The sequence below is a fragment of the Danio rerio genome, chromosome 10 (genome assembly GCF_049306965.1).
Source record: "Danio rerio strain Tuebingen ecotype United States chromosome 10, GRCz12tu, whole genome shotgun sequence".
Taxonomy (NCBI): domain Eukaryota; kingdom Metazoa; phylum Chordata; class Actinopteri; order Cypriniformes; family Danionidae; genus Danio; species Danio rerio.
Window position 1 is genome coordinate 31,040,001 of NC_133185.1, and position 25,637 is coordinate 31,065,637.

Consider the following 25,637-nt stretch of genomic DNA (forward strand, 5'->3'; position numbering starts at 1 on the left):
TTCATACATGCGCTCACACATAATGAGTTCATCCAATTTACTTATAGCGCATGTCTTTGGACTCCGGGGGAAACTGGAGCATCCTTGGCATCTTATTCATCATTTAATAAACCCAAGTTCAAGTAAAATATGCATGTGATCACCCTTTGTTCAAACTGGGATGTTATAGGAAACAACAGAAGAAATGAACTAGCAAACAAGTGTAAAATTAAAGAAGTGAATGATTGATCACTTCAAATGAATTATTTAAGCTAAAAAAACTCTCAAACTTTACCCTATTCTTGATATCTGACCTAAAGCTTTCCTCATATTTTTCATGGATATCTTGTGAACAAAATTTGTTGCATTTTTTCTTCATTCAGTCTTTGTTTTGGTGTGCAGGTGAAGTTGATAAACCTTGTGTCTTGAAACTGGTGGATGATTCAATTCATGAGGAGGAGGAAGAACTGAGGCTCGTTTTGGGAAATGCAAAGAGTGATTCGCCATACGGAGCGTCCATTGGAAACCAGAATGAAACACTCATAAAGATCAAGGACAATGCTGACAGTAAGAAAAAATATACAACATTTGGTCACACTGCATTTTAAGATACAGTTCTTGCTATTAACAAACCCTTAACTATGATTTTTGCCTCAATTAACTCCTAATTTGCTGCTTAATATAGTTATTCAGGTAATAGTTGGGTTTATATATTGGGTTAGTGATGAAGAATGAGATTGTGCAGAAAATGGGCTTGATAAGAACAAATAAACCAATATCTTTATAATAGGCAGGCAAAAAGCCATTAGTTATTAGTGAGATTTGGTCGATAAAACTAAAGTGTAACCATAGATATATACACTAGATATCGCATAGGGACCCTGAGCATGCGTCAGTAGTGCCACCATATTTGTACAGTGCTCTCAGGACAAGTGTCATTCAACTGCACTAGTCAAGACAGTGTTATTACATGAGGATGCTGGACTTTAGCGCTGTCTACAGGTGTAGTAACGAGCAAACAAAGAAAACAAACCACAAAGGCAGAACATTTCATAGATAAGATTTAGTTTTTTACATTTTTGTATGTTATGAACTTTTGTGCTAATCAGGTAACGTTATTGATCATAATAAAGTCACATACTGCATTCACCTTAAGGCAAAGCAGCACCAACTCCCAATAAATAATCGGCTTATGCTAGTTTTGTTGAATAAAATCAGCAAACAATGCAAAAGAAATATGATAACGAGATGCTGTGGTGCCAGAAACTTATTATTACGTATTATTGTTGGCTATGTGAAGGACTCGTTCATAACAGAGATTCAATCACAAACAAATCGCTCCCTCCGTCAGAATGAGAAGTGAAAGCAGGAGAGGAGGTGTGTTTCAGGAAACGGATTAGATCAAATTTAACAGGGAGGGAGGATAATACATTTCCATACACACAAACAAGCTTTTTGTCTAGAATGCCTGTACGATCACTTATCCATCGATGTAGAAAAGTGATGTAAATTTATAAGTTTCGTAATTTAAAAAAAAAAATTTTGCATACCTCCGGGAAAACTCCCGATCATAGATATATGTGTATATGTGTCATTTTCTGGCTCTGGATGGCCACAATCCTCCACAGCAGCTTGGTCCCGCATTCATTTCAAAGGAGCGCTACTCTGTACTAAAATGGCGGCTCTATTGGCGCATTCCTTCTAATAGACAACAACAGGGTAGGCGACATTTAATGTATATATCTATGAAGTGTAACAAACATCACAGCAGCTTTTATTTGAAATTCAGTTCAGATGAATGTTATAGGGATATTTCACCCAAAACAGACAATTTAGGCTAAACACATATTTTTCTCTCTGTTTTGGCCTTCTGTCCTCAAATTCTGCATATATATATATTTTTTTTTTTTTAAAGTATATTTTCAAGTCAGGTCCAGTTTTATTGTCATTCCGCTACATGTGTGGACATACAGGGGAATGAAATGTTGTGTCTCGCAGGACAACAGTGCCACATAAATTAATTATAAATACAAACACAACACTGGACTTAAGAGCTATTTAAAAAAATATATATGCATATCTAACATATACTACAAGATGCTTAACTATACATATAAGACAGGCTATACAAGTACTTTTACATGAGACTAAGCAGTGTTGTTCAGGATATTGTGTGAGAGCAAGCAGTGCAACATGATAGTAGTACAATTACTGTAAACATTGTTTACCTTATTGAATTCTTGTAAGATGGCCTCTCACCTATATGAAGCACAATTTGAAATGCACAAGGATTTTTCTAAAATAGTGATGCATTTTAGTTATGTGATTCAGTCATGTGAACAATTCAGCTAGCATGGTGGAAGACATTGTAAAGCAAATGTTTTAAATGCTGTCCATTTTGACAGCTTTATTAAAGATTGATGTCAGTTTGTATAAGCTACTTATTGCCTCTCTTTAAAGACCATGGAATGTTTATTGGGAGCTATTGTTCCGCGGCAAAGGCAAATGACAGTTGTGATATTCACAACACAGGCTCATTCTGAAAAACGTAGCCCTATATACAGTTGAAGTCAGAATTATAAATTTTAAGGACAAAATGATTAGCCCCTAAATGTCACTTTAAGCTGTATAGAAGTGCCTAAAAATATCTAGTCAAATGTTATTTACTGTCATCATGGCGAAGAGAAAATAAATCAGTTATTAGACATGAGTTAATAAAACTATTATGTTTAGAAATGTGTTGGAAAAAATCTTTTCTTGGTTAAACAGAAATTGGGGAAAAAAAATTCACAGGGGTTTACTAATTCAGGGGAACTAATAATTCTGGCTTCAACTGTACATGTTTGGAGATCGTAAAATTATGTAGCCAGAGGAGTTGACCACTACAACGGAGTTCGATTCTGGTGACGAACGGCTCCAGAAAGCAGGTGAGACAAAAAAAGCAAAAATTATATATAGCAAAACAAGTAAATAAAAGGGTGAGAATGTGGTAAAATATAAAAACGTGGTAAAAACCAGACGATTTTTTTATTTTGGTTTCTTTTTAAAACTGTCGGTTGGGTTTAGTGAAGTGGGTGGGTGGGTCAGTTGGTGCTTTTAAAAACACTATTGTTTTATTTTAGGGAAGGAGGAGGTTGGGTAAGTTGTTCAGTGAGTCAGTCGACAGCTGCCTCTGGTCGATTTACGTGAGAATAGCAGGCGCGAAAGGCACATGCAAGGAAAATGAGATATCAAAAAGCTTACACAACACCCTCTGGTGGATTTCCAAAAACTGCCGTACCTCCTGGGACGTTTTTAGCGTTCTCCAGAATTGTATATAGCAGTATGTTTTCAGAATGAGCCTAAGTTGGACATTTTGCTCCAACATTTCGAAGAGACGTAAAGTAAATAAACATTTTATTCACATGCGCAATACATGAACAAAACCATTGTCAGTAGTTTAGTGTTTATGACAGAAAGAATTGAAAACGATTGGGTGGGACACTTCTAGACACTTTTAAATCGCTGTTTTGAATTCATATGGATTAGTGTAGACGCAGCATTACTTACCATTTACTTATCTTTGTGTGGTACCAAACCTTTATGAGTGTCTATATTTTGTTGAACACAAAAGAAGATAATTTAAAGAATGTCAGAAACGAGTAGACATCCATAGTAGAGAAAAAAAAATAACACTATAGAAGTCAATGACTAGGGTTTTCCAACATTTTTAAAATATCCTATTTGTGTTTAACAGAACAAAGAAAATTTGAAAGAAATTGAGGGTACAGTAGGTAAACGATGACAGAAAAAAATGACTTTCATTTTTACCTAAATACCTTGCATTTAGGTTCTGGTGTCTGTAGAATTTCTCAGTAGATTCTCTTTTTCATCAACTAAAACTGCTCAAATCTTCTGTTTCAGAGTCCATCATAAAGTTTGCCGAGACGAAGTTCAGTGTTAGCGAACCGAAAGAGTCTGGGCAGGTGACATTAGTAAAGATCCCCATCCGCAGAACAGGAGACGCTTCCAAAGTGTCCCTAGTGAGGGTGCACACTAAAGACGGCTCTGCCATATCCGGAGAAGACTATCATCCTATCTCCCTCGGTGAGGCTTCTGGAGGCCAGAACGGGTCATTTGCATTTCGAATATGCTGCATCTAATTATCCTTTGTAGATTGGCAGGTGGCTCCAAACAGCTTCCACATTGCATGCATTCCCCACATCAGGTTATATAGAGTTCAGCATGCAAATGATAAATGCAATCAGGTGTGGAAGTGTTTAGGAGAAGAAATACCGCTGTTTATCATCTAATGCAATCAGGTGGTTTTGTGTGTGTGTGTGTGTGTGCAGATGTGGAGTTTAAAGCAGAAGAGATCGAGCATGTAGTTGAAGTGGAGGTTTTGTTTGATGGAATAAGAGAGATGAGAGAGGCCTTCACTGTCCATTTAAAACCAGATGAGAACATGATTGCTGAAATACAGGTGAGAAAGTTACCCCATTTTGTTACCCCAAAAATCAAAGATTTGAATTCATTTTCATTTAGACAGTGGTGGTTGAAGTACACCAATGCAGATACCCTAAATACATTTACTCCAGTAAAAATAAAAAGCTCTTTCTTTCAAATTTGCCCTAATCAAAGTACAAACATACTTGAGTTTTATTCTATTTAAGTTTTTGAAAATGAGATGCATGTACTGATGAATGCCATCCTAAGATGTGAGGTAAACTAATGCACAAAACTATAAATTTGCATAAACATTTGCAAATAAAGAGCTGTTTCCATTAAATAAGTCAAAGAGAACAAATCACCACTTCCTGGTGCTAAATATCAAAATAAATAAATACATAAATAAGAATTTCCTGCAGTAGGAAAATCCATACAGTCATAACTGGCATACAACTGGTATATTATATAATATATATAATACTTTGATGATAGACTTTGGCTATAAAGCAGGGGACTCAAACTGCCCTGCTCCTCCCTCCAGCCCGCAACTGATGTCAAAAATAGATTTGGCTCACCAAAACATATATTTTGAATCTCTATTATTGTTGTGCAATGGCGTTTAGCTACTTGTGGTTTTGACCCGCCACCTAGTCGACATTTAGGATGCATTTACACTGCAGATCTTGATGGTCAATTCCGATTTTGTGACTGTATCCGATTTTTTTGATGACATCATCTTTTAAAACTGACTCGTATCCCATCGTCTGCATTTACACAGCACACGGCAAAGGCTCAATGACCAGGAAAAAAAGAGCGGGTGCTGACTAACTGCTGATAATTAACGCCTGTTTCACACCGCAAGCGTCAGCAGCGCGTGAGCAGAGCGTGAGCAGCGCGTATGTCGAGCAGTAGCAGCACGCAGGCGTTTGCCTTTCACACCAGCTGCGTCTGCAGCGCACAACTCTTCGGCAGCTGCTGCAGAGATCAACCTATCTCTGTCTATTGTATCTAGTTATCCATGTCACTCTATATACAAATACACTTTTTAAACTTTTCATCTGCACCAAGGCCCCTCCTATGCTGTTTCTTTAACCTGCAAATGTTTATTTTACAAATTTTATAGATCAAATAGTACTGTATGCTTCTCAGATGATGAGACGGACAAAAGTAACCAATGCATGCCATTCTTTTACTTATTTTCGTGTTGTCAGATTCACAGAGCAAACAGCTCCCGGTAGGAATAACTCGAGTGAACATAAAAGAAAGCCGATTAAAACTTTCTTGCTCTGCTCAGCTGCACAGAACACAGCGAGCTCACATAATCCAGCATGCGTGTCGAACTACACTACCCACAATACACTTCGCTATGGACTACAAATCCCATAAATATTCCATTTCCCCTCTCCTACAACACTAGTGTGCAACTTAAGCAAAACTGATAGTAAAATAGTTTTACATTTGGTTTTGTAGTTCGGGCCTAAATAAATGTTTGTTGCCGTTTTTAATCGTTTTAAGTTCATTTGAATGACTATATATAAACCATTTGACATTATTAACGCATTTATTGGGTAAAATTGCTAGTTTTTACTGTCATTCAATGTGTTTCGGTCATTATCAATGCACTGTCACTTTAATTGAGCGTGAGCAGCGCGTCAAAAATAGACCCAGCGCCGAAACTATCGCTGCACTGCTGCTTCGGCGACGCCCACGCCTCGCTCTGACGCGCTGCTGCTGCGTGCCGTATGAAAGCTCTAATCTGTTAACATGGACGCCGAAAACACACACGCTGCTCACGCTCTGCTCACGCGCCGCTGACGCTTGCGGTGTGAAACAGGCGTAAAGAGTGCTGTTTTCTCCATTCCTGCATGTAATGTGTTCGCAGCTTTTGACAAGCTGTTTTACTATAGTTTACGACAGAAAGGTTCTCATTTGGCCATCTTCTTTTGATATTTAGGCTTTTTTTAAAAAACCTTTAGGCATCTTAACATAATGTCCATGACATGATTTATGCATGTGATGTATTCACAAATTTTATATTAGTTTATATTGGTCACGTGGTGGAAATTGCGCTCTCTTGCTTAAATACCGTTGCTACATGACAATATAAAAACAGTTTAAGTCCTTGTGTTTGAGATTTGAGGTCTGCTTCACTGCTGAAGTCTGTTCTGAAATGAACACGTCAGACTTGGCATCATTCGCAGTGGTTTTTAATGGTGAGAAAAAAATTAAGGAATTAAGTCACTTAAACAGTGCAGTGTTAATGCAGCCTTTAAGTAATGCATTTAGATTAGTTTTACTTTCATTTTCTCTCAGTGTACGGTTGACGGAGTTACATGTTTTTCACATACGTTTTTAATTCTGTGGCTGATTTAAACGTTAAAATATATGTCTGCAAGTGCTCCATTTTTACTAAAGGTCTATTTTTGTAAAAATTTAAGGGTCGTTTGATTGTTATCAGTTTTACACCACTGGTTTACAAACACATGGCTTACACGTTATAATGGTGGTGTAACAAATATCACTCAAGCAGTTTAAATCCAAGTCTTATGACAAGACAACTTATACCAGAAACAGATTTAATTCATGATTTTATGCATATAAATGTTAGTCAGCTAACATAAAATCTCAATCATATACATACATTTCTTGCAGAATCTTAAATGTACTATGTGACATGTAAAAAAGAATGGTTAATGGTTAAATATGAATTCTGTAAACATTGATTGCTGGTCAGTGTTTATCTGTAAAAACAAAGGCTAAATTAAATCTGTTAATCATAAAAAAACATTTTCAGAAAACTTTGATTAAAACTCTTAATTATTTGGATTCATTTGATCTCTTTAAGAGGCGTTAGAGTTTGTGTAAACAATGGAGGGACAGAAATCTCCCAAAATTGATTAAAAATCTTTTCATTTGTGTTCGGAAGATGAGTGAAAGTCTTATGTTGGAACAACTTGAGGGTGAGCAAATAATGACAGAATTTTAAATGAGTTGCATGGTTTAAATTAAAAATCTGTGCCTGTTTTATTTGCAGATGACAAAAGCAATAGTGTACATCGAGGAGACCAACAGCATGGCTGATGTCACATTCCCTTCATTGCCACATATTGTGTCACTGCTGCACTATGACAATATCAGAACAAGCAAACAAAGTGCTCATCCACCCGCTGGATATCCTGTCGTCTGTGTCACGGTAGGTTTGCCAGGAGGAAAAGTCAGTCAGACAAGTTTTCCCACTCATTTGTGAATATCATCATTTATACATTACATTTCAGTGCATTTCTGATGCCGTTTATTGAGACTTTTTTTTTTCATCAGGCTTTTAATAGGACCTTGAACTGCAAGTGAATAAAAAAGATTGTGAGATTATAAAGATTTTTCAAATCTTAAGCCATAAAGAGTGTGGTAATGCCTCACAGTGCTTGTGCTTTCTTAAATCATAAGGACTTTATGAGCACAAGAAACAAACAGTGTTTAATCTTCTGAAAGCTCCACGTTGTTCCTTGTGATAAATTATTTAACAGAAGTCTGTTGTATCTAGAACTTTCTTTAAAGTGTCGTGATATTATCAGAGTGGTACTATTGATGTGTGTACCATGGTAATCAATGATTAGTAGATTTATGTAGTGTTTATTATATTATATGTGACCATTGAGCACAAGATGTTTCATGGGTATATTTTTGGCAAAATTAAAAAAAATTATAGTACATTGTACATACATACAATAATACATACATTGTATGGGTCAAAATTATCAATGGGCTATATGCATATGCATATTTCAGCCAGTGATGAACTTCCAGTGAAGGTTTCAGTGAAGGCTTTATGTGACTATTTTCAATTTCATTAGGTTTCTTTTACAGAATCGATGATGTAAGGTAATTCTAATATAATCGTATATCGGCCAGGCAGTGAAGATCACTGTTTTTTTTTTTTAAAGAAATCAGATCTTAAATGTGGTGATTTTGTATTGGATGACAATTAAACTCGAGCCGGGTGGGCTGATTTTAAAAGTCTGTGTGCATATACCCTATTTTTGTGCTAAAAAATCATTAGAATTTAAAGCAAAGGTCATCATGTTACATTAAGATATTTTGTAAATATACTACTACTACTATTAAATGTTATATATCACAAGTCATTTTTATTAATAATGTGCATTGCTGAGAACATAATGGGCTATATGCACAGCTAGTGTTTTTCACAACTTGAAACCTTTTCTTATTTCATAAGGTTTTTTTTTTTTTTTACAGCTCGATGTTGTAAAGTAATTCAAAAATAATCGTATATTGGCCAGGCAGTGAAGATCACTGCTTTAAAAGCTGCAATTTTGTATAGGATGACAATTAACCAGAACACCGGGCGCTGGCTGACTAAAATGAAAAGTTTGTGTGCATATGCCCCATTTTGACAGAATTTAGACTTTCTCAGTATTTGAATTGTTTTAAACCCCAGATTACATATTTTCAAATATCTCAGCCAACTACTAAACTAACAAACCATACATCTGTAACATGTTTATTTATCAAACTTTCTGGTAATGTATAAATCAGGTAATGTATAATGCAAAAATTGACACTTATGGTTTTGTGGACTATGTTCATATATTATATTATATTATATTATATTATATTATATTATATTATATTATATTATATTATATTATATTATATTATATTATATTTTCATTCATTTATTCATTTTCTTTTCGGCTTAGTCGCTTTATTAATCCGCCACAGCGGAATGAACTGCCAACTTATCCAGCACGTTTTTAGGCAGCAGATGCCCTTCCAGCCGCAACCCATCTCTGGGAAATATCCACACACACTCATTCACATTTATACACTAGGGACAATTTAGCCTACCCATCACAACGTCGCCCATATTATATTATATTATATTATATTATATTATATTATATTATATTATATTATATTATATTATATTATATTATATTATATTATATTATATTATATTATATTATATTATATTAATTATATTATATTATATTATATTATACTTTTTAAAGTATAAATGTTTAAAAAATGTAAAAGAAGCTTCTTGGATTTTTGATAAGAATGATGTAAAACATAATACTGTGAAAATATTTTAATGAATTGAAAATTATTATTATTTTTTTTTTACTTACAGTTCAAATGTCTACTTTATTATTGTTATTAGTAAAGTCTTGATCATTTTTGTGATATTTTTGTGGAAACCACAATGCATTTTCACAGTATTATTTTTGGGGGTTCATTTCACTGTGGAGACCCCTGAAAATATTAGGCTCTAAGCCGAAGAATACTGAGTGATTTAGTATTTATTATATAAAAAATTCACCTATTTGAAATCGATATAATTTGATCTATATAATCTATATATATAGATCTATATAATCCATTTTTATTTTTATTAAATTAAATATTCTTTTAAAAAAACTTTTCTATCAGAATGCTTTCACTGAACAATTATCAAATGTTTCTCCTTAGCCTTTTTTTCCCTGTTTATACTTATACCTGTTTTAACCTATGCAGGCCTGCAACCCCAAATATCCAGACTACGACAAAACAGGCTCCATCTGCATTAGCGAACGCATCAACAACACGCTGACTCGTTACCGATGGCTCATTAGCGCCCCCAGTGGTCCCGATGGCGTCACCAGCCCCATGAGGGAGGCTGACTTCGACACCTTCTTCACATCCTCCAAAATGATCACCCTAGACTCCATTTATTTCCAAGCGGGCTCCAGAGTGCAGTGTGCAGCCCGTGCCGTGAATTCAAATGGAGACGAGGGTTTGGAACTGAGCAGCCCAATAGTGTCTATTAGCATGGAGGAAGGTGAGCCTGAAAGCATCCCATTAAGTGAGATCTTGTAAAAATGCTTTGCTTTTGTACAGCAGCACCGAAGAACATTATATGCTTCTTCTGAGCTGCTGGTTATAATACACCATTTGCAAATGTGGAATTAGACTGTCAGCAGGTGGTAATAAGTCATGTTCCGTGTCTTTGATGTTCCTGGGCAGGGATGTGCCAACCACGAAAATTGGGCACAGTGGGTGCTGAGCCCTTTTCTGCCAAACTACGTTATACGGGCGCTGAAGACCTTCAATATGCCAATCTCATCAAGCTTACTGTCACCATGCCCCACATAGACGGTGAGAGAATTATTTCCCCTTTTGGCTGCCAGGTTGTTTGTTTGGTTCAGACCCTCCGAGAGAAAACCTTCTCACATTTACCCTTAGGGAAAAAACAGCTATTCTTTTGTGGATTTGCGCGTTATTTGCTGTCAAAACTAAATATTACAGCTCTCTTCAAAAGCCTAAATCAAAGTCGGAAGGATGCATAAACATGAAGTGTCATGCTGCAAATTTGCCAGCTGCGTTTTCCTTCAAAATCATGTTTGTTTTCCATCAGAGCCATGAAAATAATAAAAAGTATTTCGGGATATAATTGTCAAGTTATATTTCACGTCAGATATCTAGGCCAAGCCTTTGACCAAATACGGGAGTGTTAATATTACCTTCCTAACTCATCAAAGCTGCCTTTTCCGTTTGATCAGAAAGTTTTCTAGGATGGAAATTACAAAGTATTTTGGGAAGTAATTGTCAAGTTATATTTACGTCAAACATCTAGGCCAAGATTTTGACCAAATATGGTTGCGTTAATATTACTTTCCTAACTCATCAAAAGCTGCTTTAAAGTGTAATTTTTCAGAGCTGTGTGCTGCAGTATTATTACACCCAGTGATAGGGTTCTTTATTGCATCTAAAATGTGCAATTTAATGATCATTTAATGCGAAAAGAGTTATTTTCAATCATCATTTACTCACTGTTTTAAGCCTGTTTTACTGTTTTCTTCCCTTGTAAAACAAAATATATTATTTAAGATTAATCAATATAGTGTTGTTTATTAGATTGTCACAATATAGTCAGTTTGTCTTATAGCATATTTCTAGTCTTCTGATATCATGTGATATGTTTGTGCAAGTTCAACAAAACTAGTAACCATAGTTACTATGATCGGGAAGTTCAGCTCATACTCAATTTAACAACTCAGTTTTTTTAGTTGTTCTGATCAGAGCAATTCTACAGTTAATGACTCACTGATTTAAAGGATTTAGTGAGAACACTTCTACAGTTAAGAACACTTTGATTCTAATGATCTACTCAAATCGAGTGTCTAGTTATTGACTCACTGATTCGAACTATTCAGTAAAAGCTTCACACAAGCTTGCATTTCTGATTATTCAGTCAGAGTGAGTCTCCAGGTAACGACTCAATGATCCAAATGATTCAGTCAGAGTGAGTCTCCAGTTAAGAACTCACTGATTCAGAATATTCAGAGTGAGTCACCAGTTAACAATTTAATGATTCAAGCGATTCAGTCAGATTTGGTCTCCAGTTAACCACTTACTGATCCAAATGATTTAATCAGAGTTAAGGTGCGTTCGACTTGAACCATGGCTACAGCTGGTGATCAAAGAGATTAGCTGAGCATAGGCAGGGGCGGAGTTGAAAATGAAGCTATCAAGCATGACAGTTGGTCACTTCGGGGCTCAAAGTTAAGTCATGATGACCGATTACATGGCGTCATCATCATTTTAAAAAAAGGTTTTATTTATAACAACAAAAAATTTACAGTACAAATAAAACAGAATACAGTCTCTACAAACTAGTTCATTTTTAAACATTAAGGGAATTATGAATTAAATATATAACAAATGCATGAGAGAAAAAAAGGGGAAACGAGAGGGTAATGAATAGGCCTATTAAATACAAAGCAATAAGCACAAATTTTAGGAGTTTAAACATCACTCTTTAGACTAATACTTGTTTGAATATGCTAAAAGGGGGTTTACATTTAATTTAATTTATAGATATAAATAAGTGAGCTACACTTTAAGTAGAAGTTTCCCAGAAAGAGCAGGTACGTCAATGTCACTTTTAAAACTTGTGCATGAATGGCTAGACAGGAATCAAAATATATATTTTATGATCATATAAATCATTTTATAATTATTTAATAAAATAGTTATTTAACTTAATTTGTTAAGAAATCTTTAGGGTGTCAGGATCAATGATGATAATTATTGTATTTCAAGTCTGTAAGACTTATTTGAGTTAATATTTAGGTTATGCACTAAAATAATATATATCATTTAAATGCTGAATGCAGTATATAGTCTGTGTAAAAAAGGTTGAAAATAAACCTGTTAAAAAAACTAGCCCTTATAACCAAATTATTTAACAAAAAATGATTACTGCAGTAAAATATTTGTAGTATTTTAATGAGCATGATGTGTATAAGATAGAGAGGGTATGAAAAGTGAATTGTTTATTTTGAAATTTGTGAATCAGACTTTGTCCAAAAATAAACCCGAAACACATGTGGTTGTTGTCACGTGGTGAACTCGGCCAATCGTGTAATATCGGTGTCGTCATGGTAGCTCCAGCAGTTGCTCTTTAGATGCTTCACAGGCTGAATCAGTCGTCTGATCTCGTAGTGCTTTCACTGTACTTTGATGCCACGTGTGACACTCACATGGCGTCTGCGCAGCATCAATCCGGATAAAATTTCTTACCAGCATGCAGCACTTTAAGACTGATTTTAATCGATCTGCACAGCGCTGCATGAAGTCGAACGCACCATTAGTCTCAAATTAACAACTCACTGATCCAAATAATTCAGTCAGAGTGAGTATCCAGTTAACAACTAACTGAACCAAATTATTCAATCAGAAGGAGTCTCCATTTACCTAAACCAATTGATTCATATGATCCAATCAGAACAAGTCTTCTGTTAACTAGTTCAAGTTAACAATATACTGAATTTACGAAAACATTTTTCAAAGTATCTCTTTTTTATGAATGGATAACATGTGTACCCATAAGTGAGCACATAATAAGAAGTTGTCAGTTTGGGTGTACTGTACCTTTAAATTTTTCAATGCACGCTGTTAAATCTTGTAACATTCAAAGTTTCCAAAATCATACTTCACTCCTTGTTTATAGTTTACATGCCAATTCTACAACAGCAAGTGTATCCTAAATGTAACGTTGGTTTGTAAATTGTGGTATATTTTCTCCAGGCATGCTCCCCGTGGTCTCCACTCGTGCTCTGTCCAATTTTGACCTGACTCTGAGCCCCGATGGCACTCGCGTGGGAAACCACAGGTGCTCCAATCTGCTGGACTTTAATGAGGTGTCCACACGGCACGGCTTCCTGACCAAAGCCACCCGCAATATCCAGAGTGTTGGAGAGACCCTACCTTATCAGTACAGCCCTGTCCTCCGAGGCCAGGGCACTTTACGCTTCTACAGGAACCTGAACCTGGAGGCCTGTCTGTGGGAGTTTGTGAGTTATTATGACATGTCAGAGCTGCTCACAGACTGCGGGGGAACCATCGGGACAGATGGCCAGGTGAGACGGCTGAATTATAATGATCAGTGCCTCAGAAATTGAAGCCATTCTTGGCCTAGAGTGAAAAAGATCACATATAAAAGAATACTGAGATTTGAGACCATCATTATCTGTCTCTTGTTTCATTTTAGCTTTGGTAAGAGATTTAGCAGATCTATAGCCCATAGCAAAATGATAATTATAATGGTCACACTTTACGGTAAAGTTTCGTTAGTTAATGTATTCACCAACATGAAATAATTATGAGCAATACTTGTACAGCATTTATTAATCATAATTCAACATTTACTAATGCATTATTAACATCCAAATTCATGCTTGTTAACTTTAGTTACTGCACCGTGAGTTAACATGAACTAACACTGAATGACTATTTTCATTACTATCATGAACAAATACTGTAATAAATGTATCGTTGATTGTTTGTTTATGTTAGTAAATGCATTAGCTATCATTAGCTAATGGGCTCTATGCACAGCTATAGGGCTCTATTTTAACGATTTAGGCTCAAAGTCCAAAGCGCAGGGCGCAAAACCATTAAGGGCGTTTCATGTTTGCTATTTTAAGGATGGAAAAATCCGCTCTGCGCCGCGGCCCCGTTCCAGCTAACGAATAAATGAACAATAATAACGAAGTGTGGTCAAACAACTGAGTTTTATCCAAATACACATTCAACACCTGACAGGTGAGCAAATCTTGCTTGTCAAAGTTTGTTTTTATTAAAGAGCCCATATTATACATGAAATAGGGTCATATTTTTTCGTTGTAAGGGTCTCCAACAACAGTCTAACATGCATGCAAGGTCAAAAACACTTTCATGGTCTTATAATCTGCATTTATTTTTATCTAATTATCCCAGCGACTCCCGTATGAATCGTCCAGTGATTCATTTGTTCCCAAACCCCTCCTTAGCGCGAAGCTAATCTGCGCTGATTGGACCAATGACAGTCTGTTGCGATTGGTCGACTGCCCTCAGTGAGAGACAGAGTGAAATGCTCAACAGCTAATCAGCAATATAGAAGTAATCACAGTTCATACACGCTCGATAGTGTAGGCGTGGATTTTAGCTGCCAGTGGGTCAATGTAAATACAGACGATGGACTTGAAAACACAGACGACTAACTATTTTATTGAGCAAAAACTCCAAAAACTATTGAAAAGATCTTCTAGCTTGTCTCACTCTGCTCTTTTCACATACACACACACACACACATATTGCCCTCATCATTGCACGCGTGCACACACACACACACAAATACACACACACTTAACCCTCCTCCAGACGATAACGCGCGCACACACACACACACACCTCCGGACGACAGCGCGCGCACACACACACACTCACACACACACACACACACACACTACCCTCCTCCACGGAGCTCCGTAAACAAAGCAGCATGCGTCGCGTTTTTAACGTGGCTTTGCACGCGATATAAGAATATAGCGAGTTAACCTGATACAGTACACGCGGTTACAAGTGACAAATCACAACTAAATACATTTTCAAGCTAGAGTAAACGAGACAACAACTTAAATCGCACGTACTTACACTTGAGAAATGGAGGAAGAAACCCATCCTGACCTCCATCAGTAAGTTACATTTTACTGATCCTTTAACAAACGCAGATGAAGTATTCTTTGTAGCATGTAGTTTCCAGAAGTTTCCAGTAGTTTCCAACTGTTCAAAGCTTGGCTACAATGCTGAGGTTTCATCTCTGGGTAGAGACTCAATAATATCCATCTGCAGGGTGACTTCAATCGACCGGCATGTTTGTGTGTGTGTGTTTGTGGGTGTGTGTGGGTTTCTGAGTCAGAGGGCGGGGCCGCAGGTTTCAAATCTCCCGGGTTTGCGCGTGCACGTGAATAACTTGGTTTCGTTCGTACGTCATGGCGAAAAACCTAATGACTCGTTATCAAGGCGACTCGTTTGAAGCACTATGAGTCGACTCTTTTTTAGATGAATCAACAGTTTTAAACACTGTACTCTTACAGATTTAAGCCTTAGCTGGATACTTCACTTCACTTAGAGATGTGTTACACACTACATGGAAGGGCATTTTCAAAAACCCATAATATGGGCTCTTTAAAACAAATATGAATTCAATAAATAATACTACTGCTAATAATAACATTATACAAAGGCAAATTGTCATGAATAAACTGAAAAAGCCCCCCGAGATGAAGAAGACATGAAGGCAGTGGTTTTTATATTTATGTAGAAAATAATAATTTTTGAAGTATTTTATTCCTTTAATTATTTTTCATTTGTAAGGATATTTGCGTATTGCTGTACATCCTGTGTGTATTAAGCAATGTTTAAGCGAGGTGCACACTTAAAGTTGCTCATGCTCATTGAACAAGCTCATACACAACACACAAAAAGTGAAATGAATGAGGAGGCGTGTGGAAAAACACTAAATCCAGTCTAATTTTATGCATAGAAAATATATTTTCCCAACAACAACCTTGTGGCTGGTGAAAATGGCGAGTGACTTGTAATGTGAGAAAACTACTAGCCACAGTCACTGGTGAAAAAAAGTTAATGTCAAGCCCTGGTAGGAATATATTTAACAATCTAATATTTAATAATAATAACAATTATGTATTACTTGTAACAATAATTGTAGCACATTAAATAATAATCACTAAATATATATTTATTCAGCATTGTGACATTAAACAGAGCCTTTGTTTAAAAAACATTGCGAAATATTTAAAAATCCCAAAATTTAGAGAATTAATGTATGCAGTAATAAACCTGATGAATATATACCAGAATAATTGTGATTCTTCAGCAGTTCTTATTTGAATAACAGTGCAGTTTCCCAAACTAAATGCCACATTTGACACTATAAAAAAGTTATTTGATAAAAAGTATTGCACAGAATGGTACAAAAAGATAAAGTTTTGTACAAACAATCAAAAAAAATTCATGTGATACATTAGATCTTGATTTTTAAGTTATGCTGGAAAGTATAATATATAATGAACTCATTTAAATATAATTATTCCTTATATTTTTTATGTTGGGTGATGCGGTGGTACAGTAGGTAGTGCTGTCGCCTCACAGCAAGGAGGTCGCTGGTTCAAGCCTCTGCTGGGTCAGTTGGTGTTTCTGAGTGGAGTTTGCATGTTCTCCCCACGTTTGCGTGGGTTTCCTCCAGGTGCTCCGTTTTCCCCCACTGTCCAAAGACATGCTGTATGAGTGTGAATAAATGTGTATGGATGTTTCCCAGAGATGGGTTGCAGCTGGAAGGGCATCGGCTGCGTAAAACATATGCTGGATAAGTTGGCAATTCATTCCGCTGTGGTAAACCCGAATTAATAAAGGGTCTAAGCCTAAAAGAAAATGAATGAATGAATGAATTTTTTGTGTTTATTAATATTTAAATAATTTATATTTCATATGTAAATAAGATTAATAAAATATTTATATTATAAAATGTTTAATTTTTATACAAATATAAAGGATACATGTAAGACTGGAAATCCAAAGTTTTAGTCGCACTGTTGCCTCACAGCAAGAAGGTCGCTGGTTCAAACCCCACCTGGGTCAGTTGGCGTTTCTGTGTGGAGTTTGCATGTAATCCCCATGTTGCCGTGAGTTTCTTCCGTGTGCTCCGGTTTCCCCCACAGTCCAAAGACAAGCGGTACAGATAAATTGAATAAGTTAGTGAATGTGTGTTAATCTCTCCAAATGCTGGGTTGCAGCTGGAAGGGCGCCGCTGCGTAAATCATAGGCTGGAATAGTAGGCGGTTCATTCCACTGTGGCGACCCCTGATAAATAAAGAGACTAAGCTGAAGAAAAATGAATGATTGAATCTAAAGTGTTATCATAATTTCATATATTAACAAAATATGGTTTATAAATTGCATTAAGAATTCAAAGTTTAGGAGCAAAATATGCCACAGATAAAAGACATCTTACTGGGTTAATTGTGTGTAGATGATTATGATAATAACTGTGCCGGATTACCATGTTTAAGCAAAACATTCAAGTTTCATCAAACTCGATGAACATCTCTCCACGAATGAACGTCTCCATACAGTTTCCGTTTTTGTTTTCATCTATTATTATGCACAGCCGTAGCTCTCCGCAGGTTTTATTTCTGCCACACTCTTCATTGTTCTCAGCACAAGAGATTGACTTCACCGTAACCCGCTGAGCTTTTGTATTTATTCATTTCATTTCAGAATCTGTGGTCTTGCTTAAATGCCTCCCCTTTTCTAATCTCGCATCTAAATGTCGGAATGATCTGTGGCGTTACAAAAAAACAAGCCTTCAAATCTGCAATAACTCCCTAAAACGAGACGTGAATTCAAACGGATTGCTCTAAAAGACGCAGTCAGATCACGCTGAGGATGCTGAATATGAAATGCCAGGCTCTTCTGCCCCTCAGGATGGGAATTTGACAATGTTTCTTGGGGATTTTTTTGTCTTGATTAAACCCAGTCCAGCAGGTGTTCAGACCGGCCTCATTACTGATGAGCACATTTTTGTAGCCTGTTTTTTTTTTATTGACTATGTAAATTTGCAAATGTTTCAGTTCAGTGCTTCAGGACAGCTAATCTTCATCTCTGACAAATACATCCTTGCTTATTGATGATTAACTTTTAGTTTTATTTTAGTTTTTATTTTTGTTTTAGTATTAGGTTTTATTCAGAACACTACTAGATCTACAGGCCATGAAAACGATCAAACAAAAGAAAACAAATAAATCAAATAATCACAAATCTGAAATTCAGCTAATTAAATTATATATATATATATATATATATATATATATATATATATATATATATATATATATATATATATATATATATATATATATATATATAGGGGTGGGACAAAATATCAATATGCCGATATATTGTGATATTTCCGGCCACAATACATCATCGATACTCTGGCGCCAAGTATCAATATTTATCTAAGGCTGCATTTATACTTCAGATCTTGATGGTCAATTCCGATTTTGTGGCTGTATCTGATTTTTTTGATGACCCACTTACATCATCTTTTAAATGTGACTTGAGTCCGATTGTCTGTATTTACACGGCACTTGGCAAAAGGCACAATGAGCAAGAAAAAAATAGCGGGCGCTGACTGACATCTTTTCTCCATTTCTGTATTGAATCTGTTCACAGGGTTCGCAAAATTCTTTTTGACAAGTTGTTTTACTCTAGGAATGACAGAAAAGATCTCATTTGGCCATCTTCTTTTAATCTAGTATTTTTTAAACCAGTAGGAATCTTAAAGTCATATCCATGGTGTCATTTATGCATGTGATGTATGCAACAGTTTTAGTCTAGCCTACATTGTTACTTGGCAGACGTTTCACTTCTCTCTCTTTCTCTCTCTCTCTCTCTCGTTAACATGCTTAAATACTTGTGCTACATGACAATATAACCATAATCACTATGGTTTTTAATGATGCATGTGAAAATTCAATCAACCTGATTACACTGCAAGCACGAGAACAACGATCTGCTTTATATCGGATAAATTCCCACGTATGATCAAGGCCTGAATCTGATTTGAGAAAATTGAAATCCATGTGATTTTTGTTCCTGCTTACCCGTACATGGGCCATATCTGATCTGTGCCACATGACAGAAACAAATCAGAATTATGTCACTTGAAAATGCAGCCAAAATGTACAAAAGATCTGAATTAGTTAATCAGTCTTACAATGACTGCAGCAGTTTACCGCTTGGGCTGCAGTACACCCAGTCCCCACCAGTTGCGTGAAAGTGGTGAATTGGTGGTAATAAAGCGATAACCATGCTGATAATAATTAAATTCATCTTTATTTCTATAGTGCTTTTACAATGTAGATTGTGTCAAAGCAGCTTAATAATAATAATAATAATAATAATAATAATAATAATAATAGGGCATCACGGTGGCTCAGTGGGTAGCACGATCACCTCATAGCAAGGTCACTGGTTTGAGCCTCGGCTGGGTCTGTTGGCATTTCTGTATAGAGTTTGCATGTTCTCCATGTGGGTTTCCTCCAGGTGCTCTGGTTTCCCCCACAGTCCAAACACATGCACTATAGGTGAATTGGGTAAGCAAAATTGTCTTTATTGTATGTGTGTGAATGAGTGTGTATGGATGTTTCACAGTGATGGGTTGTGGCTGGAAGGGCATCCGCTTTTTAAAACATATGCTGGATAAAGAGTTGGCGGTTCATTCCGCTGTGGCAACTCTGATTAATCAAGGGACTAAGCCAAAAAGAAAATGAATGAATGATAATAAAAATAATAATAATTTAATAATAATAATAATAAGTTTTGATGAGTAGCAAATCATATTAGAATGGATTCTGAAGGATGATGGTAAACTAAACCATCAATCACAGTAATAAACCTAAACACATTCAATAGGAAATGATTCTTTTAGATTGTGATCAAACTTGACAATATGACTGATAGCAGCCTCTAGTGGAGAAGTGGGCTTGTTAAAAGTGTTTTTCCTCAGTCTGTGTGTTGTGAATGTGTTGTGGCAGGTGCTGAACCTGGTGCAGTCATACGTGACCCTGCGTGTTCCTCTTCACGTCTCATACGTGTTTCATTCCCCTGTGGGTGCTGGAGGCTGGCAGCATTTCGACCTGCACTCCGAGCTCCGGCTCACCTTTGTTTATGACACTGCCATCTTGTGGAAGGACGGAGTTGGCAGCCAAACACAGGCTGATCTACAAGGCAAGTCATGAGTTTCAGAAACAAGTTTAGTTAGCATTATCTCAAGTCTTAGCATTTAGATTTAGATTTTTATGCGCTGTTATTCAATTGGTATGCAGCCAATAATTGTTTTTTAGTGTTTAATTTTAATTACAATTTACTAACAATGACGTATTAAAGCAGGCATGTCAAACTCGCAGCTCTGCAGTTTAGTTTCAACCCTGTTTCAGCACACTTACCTGGAGTTTTAAAACAAACCTAAAGGACTCAATTAGTCTGTTCAGGTGTGTAAAATTAGGGTTAAAGCTGAACTGTGTGGATCTAGGATTTGACACCTGTGTATTAAAGAGACAGAGAAGACCTTTATAGTGTCATAAAAGATTTCAGTTTGAAATATGTGACGTTATTTTGAACTTTATTGTAATTTTAAAAATCCAAAAAATGTGTTGCTGTTATGAATAAAATACTAAGCCGCACAACTATATATGAAGGACCATGTGATGCATTGCAACTGTTGTAATGATAATGCAAAAAATATATTACGTTTTTAAATATGTGAACTTTTTATTTTTAGAATTATAGTGACATTTTACAATATTACTTTTTATTGTATTTTGAACAAACAAATGTAGCCTTGGTGAGCAAAAGTAGCTTAACCTGTAGTGTTTAGATATATACTATAATAATATAATATAATATAATATAATATAATATAATATAATATAATATAATATAATATAAAGTTACAACTGCTACAATAAAATAACTCAATTAATAATAGTACTAATAATGATAACAATAGTGCAATCAAATAAATTAAACAAACATGACCAATTATGTACTTTACTGACATTAATAAACTTCAATAAATAATAATAAATGGTTTAAAGCTATTTTATTTATTTTGTTTATTCAAGTTAGCTAATGCATTCCTGTAATGAATACACTAAGAACACTTTTCCAGACACTCAAAGTCATACTTTCTAATAAAAAATAATAATAAATAAATAAAAGTAGTAATTTGAGAACTATATAATTTATTTATTTATTTATTGGCTGTCTTGAGATCAATGTATGAAATCAGTACTATGTTCTGGCAAAAGAAAGCTCAACATTTTTTTTAATATAATCAAAATAATTGATATTATTGTTTATTATTATGATTATTATTATTATTATTATTATTATTATATAGTGAGGGAGGCTTAGCTCTTGTTTATCTTGTAATATTGGTCCATCATGAAAATGGGAGCACATCTCTACCAAAAGTCATAATTTTTCATTATTCTACAGATGTCACATGTGGGGGAATAAAGAAATAGTACAGGGTGTACTGGCCAGTAGCAGAATCAAGTATGAAGTCGTACTATATTTCTAATTATGATAATAAAATTAACCAATGTTTTCTCTACAGGAGCTTTATATCCCACCAGCATGAGGATTAACGAGCAGGGGAGACTCGTGGTCAATTTCCGCACAGAGGCCCGCTTCAGGGGTTTATTTGTAGTGGGGCATCCTGGTAAGTTCTGGCATTTCCCTCTTATAAATGTCTTCCTGAAATTACATCTTATTAATTTTGTGGACTGTATTTTTATATTTTATGTCATGAGAACCCTAAAGTGAAACTTTGCTGTAAATTTGCTCAAGCCATTGAAGATGTAGGTGACTCAGTTGAACAATAAAGATTTTTAACTGAAAACATGATCCTTGGCAATTCATAACATGTAGGTCATTGGCTACTGCACTTTAAGAGACAAAAAAGGCAACGCTAAATTAATACCATTGGCTGCTGATGATACATTGAGGACTCATGAAGTGAAACAATTGGTTTGTCCAAGAAGCTTTATTTACAGTATTATTGCTTTTATATTAATATGTTTTGCTTTGGCTGTACATGGTTTAATCAAAGCATCAGTGCCTATATACTTGCATTTTATAAATCACCAAGGACCACAATTTTTTATTATCACCAAGGACCACAATTTCAGACAAATATCTTTTTTAATGTTCTGCTGAAGACAAAAAGAATGACAAAGAAAAATACGGATTAAATTAACAGGAGATTTTAATTTTTGAGTGAACTGTCTCTTTGATTATAGTCTATTACTAAACTATTGTTATGCTCTAAAATTTACTGTCTTGTTTCCAACAGCAAATTTGAGGAGTCTGAAAACTACAGGTAAATTGAAAGATCATGTCTCTTTAATAGAATATGGAAAATATATATTTAAATTAGCCGTCCTGTGTAATGTAATTTGTTTTTTTAACAAGGATATTTTCAGCTGTATTTCCTAATATATATTCTGGAGAAAGTCTTATTCCCTAAAGTTTGGCTTGAATAAAAAATAATTTAAAGAAAATGTAGATAAAGACATAAAAAATGTTGCTGTTTGAAATTAGTTATAAAAAGTGTTATGTGTTGAAAATATTAATATTATAATATTAATTCCATTAAAGGTACCCTATAATGAAAATCTGGGTATACCAAGGTATAGTAGAATAATAAAAGATCAAGTATATGGAAATAGGCATAATGTGAGCTTCAGACACCTCTTTTTCCTTGTTTTCATTTACATTTACATTTAGTCATTTAGCAGACGCTTTTATCCAAAGCGACTTACAAATGAGAATTTTCATGTAAATTCTATGCGTGTATGACAACGGGCCAATCGGAAGACAAAAGTTTGGCCAGCGGAGAAATGGATATGGTCGTGCCCAACCGAGTCTGGTGTCTTTCTAGGTTTTTTTTCTTCACTTTCGCCAATTGGTGAAGTTTTTTTTTCCTTGCCGCTGTCGCCACTGACTTGCATGGTTCATGATCTTTAGAGCTACGCATCAATGGATTTGCTCTTCAGTGTTTGTACTCTCAGTAGTGATTATTAAACCACACTGAACTGAACTAAACTGAACTGAACTACACAGTTTCAATTTACTATGATTTTTTTATGTGAAGCTGCTTTGACACAATCTACATTGTAAAAGCACCATACAAATAAAGGTAAATTTAATTGAATTGAAAACAAACTGTGAAGAGACTCACAGGCCATGCCCTCTGCATTTGCATGTATGCCTAATTTGGGTTGTTTATCCAGACCTGACCAGTAGCCATGTCACTAAGCTCTGAGATCATGAAAAAAGCTCTGAGATGCACGCCTCATGCTGCGTTTGATAAGCAACAATGATTTCTACTGAGACAACAATGATTTTCTCCCTAAGTTATTTTTAAGCGTACATTTCACTTACTATGTTTTTTGAACTTTTATTTTGAAAACATGAGCGCCAATTGGTTTACTGTGCATTACTGGGTCACGACAGCATGAGGCAAGTTCAAACTGGCCTCAGGACGCGAAATGCATTTGTGATAGCACCGTCCCAATGAATGGCCAAGCATCCAACCCCATATATACAATCTCATTGAAGCTCCAAGTGTTTCAACTAGAGAGAAGTTAAAGGCCTACGATTCATTGAGTACCAACAGTTTTGTTCTGTGTGGTCAAGTATTGTGTAGTGTGTAAGAGCGACACTAATGAGTGGAGCTCATTAATATTTATGACACAAACCATATATGGTCAATCGTGGACCTTCTGATGCTGTTGGTATTTTATGGAGTAATGAATGATATCATAAAACCGTTTCTGGAGATTTTTGAACTTTCTGAAGCCATACACCTACTATGTAGATATCAGAGAATAATTTAACTACCAATGCAGTATATGGCACCTTTAAACATAGCACTTTGATATTTTTTTTTTAATTTGAAAAAGTTACAATTTCACAGGAGACCTAATAATTCTGTCTTCCACTCTATTTCTGTTTTTTATTTGCTTAACTCTCTGTCGCTCACCTGTTTACCCAGCGTCCACAGTGTCTACAGTGATGAGTGCAGATCACCCAGGCTTGACCTTCAACCTAACTCTGGTCAGGACGGAGCCGACCTACAGCCAACCCGTCCAGCAGTGGATGTTTATCTCAGACTTCGCTGTGAGTTGACCTCTTTTTTCCAAATTTTTTTTTATTTTAAGTACAGTTTTTGCGTTTGTTTTGATCATCAAGTTTGACTCTGCTGTAAGTTAAAAAGTAATGTTAAACTTATGTGTGTATGTGTCCTGCAGGTTCGTGATTATTCTGGCACGTACACAGTGAGCTTGATCCCCTGTACAGCTGCTCTGAATGTGGAGTTCACAGTTCCTCCAGTCTGCAACCCTAGAGAAGCCATCACGTTTGATCTCGATATCCGCTTCCAGCAGGTAAACTGATGAATTATTCTCTCACTGAAGCAGAAGCTAAATAAATCCTCAAATCAATGTTAACTTTAGCCTCATAATGCATTCCAAAGCTGTGTAGTATTTTCATGTTCTCGAGCGGTTAGACACGACAGTTACAACGAACTGCAGCGGCTGAAAGTGCTCAAAAGCACTGCAAGTTAAGATAACATATGCAAACAGACAAAACACTAGCAAATTGAGTAAACAATTTTGTCAATTTGAAAACTGATGCAAATACGGAAATGCACTCCAAATAGCGCAGACAACAATTGAAATGTGTCGGGATCCCAAAAAGTGTCTGTTTGGAGATCTGAGATTTTTTTTTTTTTTTTTTGGTTTATTTTAATGTTCTGAATATATGGTTTCTTATTGTTTGTATATTTTTTAATTAACCATTATTTTAATGGCATGTTAGCAAGAGTTACTCTCAGAACAATTATTTATGGAAATGGAAGTTGCTGCGATTTATTTTTTGAGGATGTACTGTACTTTCAATTGAAACAGAATATTGAGCAGTTGGGCGGGGCTTTCTTTTGCTCATCATTCCCTCATAGCAAACAGTAAGAGAAGGTATTAATAAGCAATTGCTATGGAAGCCCTTAGGTTGACATTAACAGACAGACCATCATTCCAAATGTGGAAGCAAATGGTCAGACTTTCATTGAAGATTACCAAAACAAGCCATTTTATTTTTATGGGGATTAACTTGCTCAGATTAAATATTCACCCGAAAGGTTCAATACACCCTGGAATACGTTCTTTGAGATTTTAACAGATTTGTGTGTGTTGATGATCAGTTAAGACAATGTTAGCACCTTCTAACTTTAAATATTGGGAAAACTGGATAAT

General features: G+C 35.6%; 1 protein-coding gene across 2 annotated transcripts in view; it reads left to right on the plus strand.

Annotated features, from left to right (window-relative positions):
* Window positions 1–25,637, plus strand: part of frem2a (FRAS1 related extracellular matrix 2a) — a 150,294-nt gene that overhangs the window by 113,241 nt on the left and 11,416 nt on the right. The window contains exons 10-21 of one of the 2 annotated variants that reach the window (XM_005155380.6): window positions 382–546; window positions 3,883–4,065; window positions 4,311–4,441; window positions 7,442–7,600; window positions 9,943–10,246; window positions 10,432–10,563; window positions 13,498–13,829; window positions 20,352–20,544; window positions 21,938–22,042; window positions 22,676–22,702; window positions 24,380–24,504; window positions 24,636–24,770. In XM_005155380.6, coding sequence (XP_005155437.2) covers window positions 382–546; window positions 3,883–4,065; window positions 4,311–4,441; window positions 7,442–7,600; window positions 9,943–10,246; window positions 10,432–10,563; window positions 13,498–13,829; window positions 20,352–20,544; window positions 21,938–22,042; window positions 22,676–22,702; window positions 24,380–24,504; window positions 24,636–24,770 — 1,991 coding nt within the window. 2 annotated transcript variants of the gene reach the window in all.